Raw genomic sequence first — 11,041 nt, 5'->3', positions numbered from 1 at the left:
CCACATTCAATTGGCAGCTATAATTACAGCACACGTTGTATGAGGAAGATACTATAAACATGTGGGAGTAAATACACCACATTAAACCACTGGTTCCCAAATTTTTCACACCTTGACCCCCCAAAATAACAGTGCCAGGGATTTGTGACTCCCACTGTCTCTGGAGGTGGTTAAAACACATGAATATTACACAGAGAAACAACAATTATTAGAATGCCTTGCTCTTTAACGAAACGTTATCCATCCGAATAAAAGTTAAACAAGGCATTTTCAAATTATTGAATTTGCTACCACCAACCGTAAAATAAACCACCCAGCAATGCATAAATTGATCCAATCAGATTCCATGTTTATGTATCAGTAATAATAACCCGACGCGCCTGCATGACGAGTATCCTATAACTTTCCTCAATTTGCTAATGATATATTCAGTAAATTAGAATAAATGCAACTTGTATTTGTAAGAACATGTGTATATTTTATCACTACTTTGAATATAGTAATCGGTTTATATTTTTTACACAACTAATAAGGTGAACAAAATCGAACAAGGTGTGTTCTCTTTGTAGAATCCGACATCAAACCCACTCATCGTGTGCTCTTTGGAATTATTAAGTTATTACTATGGATGTATTAGAGGGTGGTCTGTTGAAAGTGATGAAACACTAATAACAAGACAATTACATCATCATACTCTCGAGTGAATGTCAAAATAAAGAATAAATACAGCAGAAGCGGATCGTCTGTAGCATCCCACACGTTCCTTTCCCACACGTTTGATGTAGAATCCGGCGCCTACATTACCCATAATGCAATACAGCTCCCGAGAGTTCTACAGGAGATTCGGTTCCGTTATGCTAGTAGCTGTGAATGTAACCGCCAGCCGCTATCCCGAAGCAGAGATGAGGAGCAGGTTGCCGAGATCTGGTAAGCGCCGTTCCTCCTGACTCCACACACCCACAATCTCCTCGTGTTCAAACCTGTAGTCTTTTGCTGAATGAAAGCTGATTCACTGACAGGCGTAAATTATTGGACATCGTACGTCTGCCTTTGGAGCCACACAGGGTTCCACACAACTTTTTTGACATAGATTCAGTAAGCTAGCTCTCTCCCAAGACCTGTAAACAGCCCGAGTTGCTGCTGTGGTTTCCTAGCACCACCTGAACGCACCACTAGATGGCACAAGATGAAAAAAATAGGATTGATTTGGGAAAACTTTAAACTATCGATCAAAGAAATTCATTTTACGTAATCAACGTAACGTAACGCAACTGGTAATGTAGCTGAGTTATCTTCCAGTTTAATGGTTAAGAAATATCAGTTTTACAGTGACTAGATGTGGCCGAGTAGGGCGCCGTGGAGATGAAGTCTGCGCATGCGCGTAAGGGGAGGAGAAACGTCACGTTCAGGGCACTTTTACCCAAAACTCCTGGAAAGTTGACCAAAACCAAACAACCTTTCCTCGTCACATTTAAACCTCTGTCTGTGGGAAGGGTGGGTGCTAATCACAGCCGAAAGCGACTGGATTTTTCACTTTTGTTCGTGGAGATGGAACAACAGTTAAGCTGTAGATTTTTTCCGTAATAATTGACTTTAAAAATCCAAATCATAATTTCATCACCATTTTTTTCCGAACCGCGCACATCATGGTACATAAATACGGTAAGTAGTTACCTCAGAGTAACGCGTCAGTCAGTCCCATGTCTGAAAAGTATTGTCGTAAATCTCTTAAAAGTATTTTTTTTTTTTTTTTTTTAGTAAATGCCAACAATTTTTCCAGGAAAGACTGCGTGGTATTTATTTATTCCACTGGTTTAGTTTTGGTTTTGAATAAAAATGTAAATGTAAGTGACTGGGAATGGTAGAAGATTACTTTTCACTTGCCATGATCAGGTAGGAACACGTAGTGTTTACACCGTGATGGGACTTTTTCTATCGAGTTTTTTTTTATTAATCTCAAGTTACAAAATGATATATATACCTGATGATATATATATACCTGTATATACACCTGTATATATATATATATATATATATATATATATATATATATATATATATATATATATATATATATATAGGTATATGCATTTATCCAGCTAAACCCAACAATTACCTTGTTATAAACTAACCCGCCATCATGAAGAAGCATGAAGATTGAGGACTAGGTGACATTTACCAGAACGCCATAGCAACATGACCGAGATGTTGCCCTTGGTGGCTTTGAAGTTCTTGGCCTGCTAGCGCGGAGCCTCACACTTAAGACCAACGAAAACCTTATGGGTTTGTTTGTTGAGTAAGTGAGTGTGACAAATATGAAGGTCCCCCACAGACCCAGCAGCAACTCCATGCCTTCTAACCGAAGAGTGTGCTGCTGTCCTTCAGGTTGTGTCAGTCCATCAGGAGCAGGATTACTGTTGTAATCAGTGCTAGTTGAGGGAGACATTCATTGAAGATTCTGCAAATTTTTGTAGACATTTGTGTCACCTGAGAAAAGCAAATGATCAAGAAATTTATCAGCGGAGTATTTTGTACCAATAGTAAATCTGAATTGTGAACCTAAAAGATTTGGAAACGGTATTTGGTTTCTGAATCCTGATCTACTGTTCTGAATGCAGTGTATTGTAATAACTAATATTGTTAATAAAAAATTTAATACCAGGTCATGAACACATTCTAAACACTTTCTGAAGTGATTTCCATCATGTCTGTTGTTGTGCTGAGACATTTCTTTTGTGAGGCAGACACAGAGAGAGCAGTGGGGCTGCTCAGACGGTACCAGGCCAACCTCACCAGTCCAGAGGAGCAATCCCTGAAGAACAGCGTGGGCAAAGTGTCGACCATCTTGGGCAGCCAGCTGTTCCAGGCCCTTCTTGGTAAGCAGAACTCTGTAGAAACCTCTGGTTTTGTAGTACGTAGCGTTTAAAACTTTGCCTTTGTCTTAAAATACTTACCGGTAAGTTTTCTAAAGGTGGACTTTCCAATAATTTTCATTCACATGCTGTTATGTTCAGTCAAGGAGGAGGTTTGCTGCTTGATTTTCTCTCTTCGTCTTCTTTTTTGTTTGATATGTTAACTTTTTATCATACAAAGTCGTTTGTAAAATATGATGACAAAATATTGGGACATAAACATAACAGAATGCAACATTTGTTTCTTATTGTACATACAGTCACATGAAAACTGAATAACAAAATATTTTTTAAATACAATTTAACTTATGAACATATCATTTATTTATTGATTCTGATAAAATTTAATATGACAATTGATCTTAGGACAAAGAAGAACCAATAAAATATCTGGTTCCCAAGCCAAACCCAAACCCTTGTCCTCCATGTAACATGCAGGGATACTTACTTCTGCACCAGGGGTGTCAAACTCATTATCACCGAGGGCCACATCAGCATGATGGCTTTCCTCAAAGGGCCAGATGCAACTAATAAGTGTAACTAAATGTAACTCAATGTAATGTAACATAAATGTAACTAGTCTTAATTGTGAAATAACTCTGTATTTTTTAATTATTCAAGTTACAAACATTATAGTTTGTAACAAATGTTTGTTTGTTTCTCTGTTATAATATGAATCCTTTTAAATTGTCAGGTTATGAAACCCACATAACCTCATTAATCAAAGATCAAAGTGAATAAATAAAAATAACATCAAACACAAGTAAGGACATTAACTTTGCTCAAAATGTTTTTGTCAGAGTTAAAATGGGCTTAATTACTGCATTGTGGGAAATGTAGTTTTTAGTCAAAGCACATTTTTGACCTATTTACTTTTAGACACTCTGACCTCTTATGCTCTTGCGGACCACATGAAATCATGTGGCAGGCCACATTCGGCCCTCGGGCTTTGAGTTGGACACATGTCCTCTATAGTAACAAGGAAATATTTACATTATGTCTTTCAGATTTTAAATACAGCATCATGTTTTAGTACTTTTGTATTATCGTGTGTACTTCCTAAAGGATGCGTCAAATGACTACAATCTTTCTTTATGTTTTCCACCGGTCAGTGACAGTTGTATTTTGCGTGGGTTCATTTTGTATGCTCCTAATTGGTCGCGGGCTAACACAGGATGTAGAGAGGGTCATGTTATATTCATTTGTGTGGGAAGTTAACTGCTTCTAAATGTTTGCCAGTTAAGTCTTATGAAAGGAACCTTTCAGTCGCCTCACAAAGGTTTGCTGTACACCCCCGATCCCCACCCGCCACCTCCAACCCCTAACATATTTAATTTGTAATGAAATCCCAATAAAGCCATGCTCACTATATTTAGACTAAGTCGTTGTGAGTCCAGACCGATAACTTTCTGAAAGCTCATTTTTGTCCTTTGACAAAATATTTTTTTCACCGTATACTTTAGACATTTCTTATTTTACTTTATTAGAGAAAGAGTCTGACCACTTTACTGAAAACACTTACAGTTGAACTCATCTTGTAAATCCTGACAGTGTCCTTGAATGCACAGAGTTTTTTTCATTTGCAACCCTGTTATTTATTACTAGTGATGAGCTACACCTCCTTGATAAATTTTGCATTTTGGAGAAGAGCTCGGAGTAGCTTTAGGAATGTTGACCTTAGTTTTATAGCAGATAAAGAACATCACTTCATCATAAGAATGATAATAATAATGTATGTACTTAAAATAAAATGTCTAAAAATTCATGTAAGTAATAATATGCTAGTATTACCTGATAGCACATACCAGCTTAGTATAAAGTTAGTTTTTCAACTGAAGTTTTTTTTTTTTTTTAATGTGTATTTATCTTTGCCAGAATGGCAAATATATTCATCTGTGGCTTCAGCTGCATAGAGCTTCACTCAGAATTTCAGCAAGGGCAAAGAAGCAGGAAAAAACAGGAAAGAACCACCCCCCTCCCTTAAACACTCCTCAGATCAAGGCCAAAAGTCTGAGACTAAAACATATAATATCAAAGTGAAGATAAGATCTAAAAACAAATCAATAAGATTTGAAACTGAAATCACGGTCTGAATCAGTAAACAAAATTTCCACCAGCAAGTAGTAAGACCTCCAACATCAAAAACCAAGATAAACCTTTATTTGTCCCACAGTGAGGACATTTCTAATGTAAAATTCAATGAAAAATGAAAATATTTCAAAAGAATTTTAGAACTGAATCCAAAATGATTATTTTTTCTCCACTCATTTTATTTTGAATACTTTGTTGTCCTTTTCAGCATTTAATATCAACTCTTTAACTTTTACTTTGAAAAGTTAACCCTAACCCTTTTTCAAAATGAAGTTTTACTTAACTTTTTTTTTTTTTTTTTTAATGTATTGTCCCGGATCTAAAGCGCTGTCCTGTCCTTAAGTCACAGGACTTTGGCAGCTAAAGAATTGTTTTTGGCAGGATGCAGGCCTGCATTTCTGAAACCCATGGACACACTGGCATCACATGAACAAATTTAGCCAGTACCTTTTTTTTTTTGTAGGGCACACAGTTAGGTGTGTTAGGTTAGGTGTGAAACAGATTAATAAAAAGAGGAGAATTACAGGGGACATCATAATTTAACATTTAATTATCAGTATTGAGAAATTCAGTAATGATATTTGATCATTTGAACACTTCTGAACATCCTTACCTACTCTTAAGAGAAGTAATTTAATAGCTATGTTGTTGATTTCAGACAATGAACCCTTTTGAAACGGTGGTACGAATCATGCCCAATAAGAGTGGGGCCAGAGGGTTAAATGAGTGTGACCCGTCTTAGTGATTCACCTTAATGCGTTGATTAAAGTCCTCTATGGTGTTAGGAAACCACTTCAGGAGCGTTGAGAGCGGTGGGACATTCTGGGGAAGCAGCAGGAAGTTGTAGCGGATTTAAAAAGTTGCCACGGGATTGAAAATCTCATGTCTGATGTACATAAAGAGGAGCAGAATGTGCATCTGTGGACAGTTTACCATAGCTCAAGTTGATATTTGGTCTTCAGCATACATGCCAGCAGGTGGCTTGGTTCCGTGTTGTATCTATGAGGAATTTGCTCTGTGAGTAACGAAGTGGTTTAGAAAAACAGAAAAAAAAACCACCATTGCTACCGGGGGATGTTGAAAGACATGAGTATAGTTACAGGAGGTTGTTCCATAATTCTTGTTTTGTAAAGTAGAGGACTCACAGGAGATTGGTCTTCCAATCAGGCTTCCAATCATTCCTCACAAAGAATTTTCATGTAGAACTGAGGCAGACAGGAATATTAACTGCTTATGGCTGCCGTTGCGAAGGCTCTTCCCTGACCTTCCTCTCTTTGTGAGGGCAGGAAGAAGAAGAGGAAGGTGAAGACGCAGAAGAAGAATGTGGCCCTGTGTCTCAGGTGCGGGGCCTATCAGGCTTCACCCTTCGTTGAACATGTGGTTCTCATCAGGAAGAACGGAGAGGCTGCCGGTTCACAGCACTAATCAGGAATAGAGTGCAGAATAAACATTACTCATCCTGTTATCCTCTCCTGCCTTGTTTGACTTCACATGCTCTGTGTGAACCAGTTTGGTTACAATCAACTTGTGCTGCCTTTGTCTGCCCAGTGGCGAGTTGAAAATACAAACTTCTCAATTCTGGGATGGCATAAGAAAGGTTTACATTTGAAATGCTGTTATTCCTTTAATAGGAAGACAGTAAGCCGCGCTACTTCACAGTGTTGTCTTTTAAGAGATCCTTTTTCATTTGGGTGCACTGTGGGAAGCAGAGAGGTGTGTGAGCAGTGTGGGAAGGTTCAGTGCTGGCTACTTGATTGGATGTTAGCATGGTTGCATAGTCACGAACAAAGGTTGCCTTAACTGTGCATCCACCCTTTTGTTCCAGCATACAAACATGTGTGAGGCAAGGGTGGGGGGAACACATACAGACAGACACACGTTAAATTACCGAGGACCTAAAAATGCCTCTGGAATTTTTTTTTTTTTATCAAGGCAGCGACAAGGGGTTGAATTCTTTGCCCTGCCTTGAAATAGTGACCTAGTTTTCCCTGCATGTGTTATCCTAGTGAGCCAAGGGTTGCTCATCATCAAGTAAAGAACAAGGGGGACATTCTTTTTATTTATTTGATTCACCCAGGCGGGTGATATAAAGATGACTCAGTCCAATTGAATAGGTACATGACAAATAGATGAGGCCTACAGTACACAAAAACACGCTGACCCTGCGTGCCAAGTCTTTGCGGGACACAGAGAAGGTGCAGGAAGCCCCTTGTTACAGTGACAAAAAGGCTCAGCATTTCAATTGGACCATTTCTAAAGTTGTACCAACATCAAAAACAATTCTGGGAATGAGTCCTGTAAGAGAGACTTCTGGTATAGATCGTGTATTTATTTTTCCGTGGTTGGGAATTTATGTGGTCTCTGAGGTTTGGAGCAGTTCACAGATTTATTTTTTTAAAGTCAGAAATAACAAAACAAAACATAACAACAAAAAAAAACCCTGCATCTGTGCCCTGCAATGCTGTGATCTCTTACACTTCAAAACTTGAAGCACTTTTTCTTTGTTTTTTGCCTCCACTAGAAATAGAGGAGCAACATAATTAGACGATTAGTTGTGGGGAAGCCAAACATGAATGTGAGATGCAGCTGAAGAACAAAAGCTGCAGGAACCAGTCAGTTTCAAGACTTACTGTATTTAAAGCTGAGCTAACTTCTGTATGATTTTATGAAAGGGTCAGATGACATTGAAATGCAGATATGAAATGTGTCAGTGGTGTTCATGGATCCAGAGAGCTCTCAGCTGTGTTGCTTTCTAATGCTTTTAAAGCTTTATTTCCAGATATAGCTGCTGCCAAGCTTAGATAAACCCATTCCTCACACTCCCTCTCTAATGGCAACCTGCAATGGGACAGCGGAGCATCGACAGTAACAATGAGGAAATCAGAGAGGGGTTTAGAATAAATGTGTCAGACGTAGATTTGTCGATATTGTCTTAAATAGCAGAGTTAGCAAAACTTAAAAAGAGTTCTGTAATGGCAGGGATGGCCTTGGGTAACCACTGGTTTCCAGCTAAAACTAGCTACAAAGTCTCTGATGTGGAGCGGACTCAAATCTCATCACCCTCCACACTCCCTTGTGCTTCACACGGTAATGACTCAGGGCCTGAAGAGCCACATTATTCCAAACTGGACGAAAATGAAGACAGAAAGAATCTGTTCAGATTTCCAGGTGGCCAGAATCGCCTTGTCAGCTTTATTTGCGAATACATTCATCAAATCAACTTTTTCAAGGTGGGATGTTGTGTTTTTCTGCTGCCACCATGAGGCAAAACAGGGTTTTAACCAGTTTTTGATCTCCAGGCAAATAGTTTGAGTGTGTAACTCTGTGTTTCCGTAGGTTTTTGCATCATTCTGTCTGTGTGCATTTTTTCAGGTAGGCCGGCAGTTATGAGCATATCTTCACTGAAGTTGCTCTTTAGTCTGCCGTGTAAGAAACTCCTCTGCCCACACATGGCTTCACTCCTCCACATTCAGACACTGATGAATCACATTCTCCATTCTTACACATTTGTCCTCACAGTGTCTTTTTTTGGAGCCACTGATGCTTAGTTTTGTGTCTCATATCGTGTGCAGACATTTGTGTTCAAGAAAGATACACACTTGAAATAAAAAATGATTTAAATGTCTTCTTTTTCTCCTCCGGTGCGTCCTTGTAGCCTTTCTCATCTTGAAATTTGAACTTTGGGAAACTGAGGAACTCTCAGCAACCTCTTTATGTCAACAGTGTAGGAAGCAGACTCGCCTATCTCATCAGCAAAGTTGTCCTACTGCATCCGCGTCAAGTGGCTGCCACTCAATAGGTGACCACAGGACATGAGCATGTAATGAGCCAGGATGTGACGAATGAAGATTAGGGGGTCAGAGAGTAGAAGAGTTCAGCTGAAAACAAAGGAAAGGATGAGGAACACATTGGGATGTCAGCATTTAATCTCACCGTGTTTTGGAAGATGAGGTACATGTCGGCTGTTACTGTTTTAAGCAAACCTATTTGATCAGTCCCTTTTTCTTTTTAGGGGTGTTCCTGTCATACATAATAACTTAATACATAATAACTTTTGTGATTCTTAACTTTTTCATTTCATTTTCAGATTAATTTCATCAATGGTTACCTGTGAAACTTAAGACATTTGTTTTTGTTTGTTTGTTTGTGTGTGTGTGTGTTTGTGTGTGTGCGTGCGTGCGTATGCGTGTGTGTGTGTGTGTGTGTTAGCATGTAGCTCTTCTCCCAACATGGATATTAGACCATGTTTTTAACCTGTTTTCACACTCCTATTGTTCATCATTTGTTGTGCCACTAAAAAGTCTATGCATGTGAACATCAAAAATGTTCTACTACATACTACATATACAATAGTGTTCATATCTCTCAGGAAATTTTATGATAAAAAATAAACAGCTTCCATTTCTGCAATACTCAAATAAAAGCGTGTGTCCACATATGATTGTCCCACTTTTCAACTAGGGGGCAGTGTGCGTTTATTCAACATTTATTCTGTACCTCTCACCCTAACATGGAGCATCAAAACATCAAGATTGGAAAAGACCTTCATAAAGATTTAAAAAGAAGAGTAATGTTCTTTATTCTGTGTGTTGCTAAAGTACTATGAAATAAAAAATATGGGCCTTCTAGACTCTGATTTGATGATTCACCAAGTCTCTTCCTGACTCATAAACAATAGTTCAGCAGCAAGATAACAAGGGTTCTTGTAAATGTGGAGCCATAACTACCATGTAAACATATGACTCCCACCCCCACATTTCCACCCAGTGCACCGCTGAGGAAAATCTCCCAAGGTGGACTCTTACACCAGCAAAGCATCATAGATATTCAGAAGTTATGAAAAAAACAATCAAATCTACAGCCTAACAAAAAGAAAGAATTGTTAATCATGCATGTTTGCAATTATTCAGTTAAATCAAAGAAAGATTTTCTTCTTTCTGTCTAACAGATATTCAAGAGTGTTACGAAGTGACCTTACAAATGAACGAGGAACAAACGCTCGTAAGAGAAGACAGCAGGGAGGATGCTTTGGAGGTAGGCTGCTGTGCATGACAGATTGGAACCTGTATGTTGAAAGTTCACATTATAGCTGGTATCTATTAGAAGATTAGGTGTACCACCTGTGCCTTTCATAAAGCTATTTAGATCAGCTGGATATTAATTCTCTTCTTTGTCTTTGTCTTTGTCTTTTCTACATTCTTTCACTAAACACCGTTTTTCGTAAATTATACTAGCAGTTGTCTCAAATATACTGTACAATCCTGCAGAAATGGAACAGACACCTTTCCTTTACAGCATTTTAGTTGTGGTAGTGTTAGATTGCAGAAAGAGCTAAACGCTGAAACAAAGATTGGAATTTTGCATTTTGACAAGCACTAAAGGTTCCAATTGTGATTTCATTCTTCCTCATCTGATAGATAATCTGTTACTTCATCCACACCATGAAAATATCCTCCAGCTCTCCTTTTCGAGCTTGTTTGATGACCTGTTAAATATTGAAATTACATGTGCAGCCGTGGAATGTGTTTCCCTTCACTTACCAATTCTCTTTCTTTACAAGGTAAAAAGGAATTTCATTGTTTTTCATCAAAAAGGTTACAAGTAAAGAATTTTATAATGCAAAAACTCATCGACCGCTGGGTGGGTAGTGCGATCTGTCCCAGTCTAATTCCCGGAAAACCAGATGCCCTGGATTAAAACTGTGGGCTGTTCAATTCCTACTTTGGTTTAAACATAACTGGATGTCACATATCTTTGGAGTTTTTTAGTGAAATCAGGCACTTTAATCTTATATTATTCCTTCATGTTTATCTGCCCCTCCCTGAACTCAATTACTTAATGGCATATGTTTTTGGAATTGTGAACTGGATTACGTATGGTCAGTTGACCACTGGAAGTGATGTAACCTTGTCATTTCTTTGACCATATTAAATTGATGTTTTTGGCAGAGAGACCCAAAGGACAAGTGACGTTATTTTCAACAGACTGTGTTCTTGTGCGTTTGTAACATCACAGACGTGAGGAAGACGCTGATTTTA

The 11,041-nt window shown here is 38.4% G+C and overlaps 1 protein-coding gene across 1 annotated transcript in view; it reads left to right on the top strand.

Annotated features, from left to right (window-relative positions):
- Positions 1 to 848: 848 nt before the first annotated feature.
- Positions 849 to 11,041, top strand: part of dlg3 (discs, large homolog 3 (Drosophila)) — a 71,118-nt gene continuing 60,925 nt past the window's right edge. Inside the window, exons 1-3 of the mRNA XM_068325973.1 lie at positions 849 to 927; positions 2,745 to 2,876; positions 9,952 to 10,037. Coding sequence (XP_068182074.1) covers positions 855 to 927; positions 2,745 to 2,876; positions 9,952 to 10,037 — 291 coding nt within the window. The 5' untranslated portion in view covers positions 849 to 854. The remainder of the gene's footprint in view (positions 928 to 2,744; positions 2,877 to 9,951; positions 10,038 to 11,041) is intronic.

This window comes from Antennarius striatus, chromosome 10, assembly GCF_040054535.1.
Source record: "Antennarius striatus isolate MH-2024 chromosome 10, ASM4005453v1, whole genome shotgun sequence".
NCBI classification, from domain to species: Eukaryota; Metazoa; Chordata; class Actinopteri; order Lophiiformes; family Antennariidae; genus Antennarius; species Antennarius striatus.
Note: the sequence above shows the minus strand (reverse complement) of the source record. Positions and strands in the feature narration are given on the sequence as shown.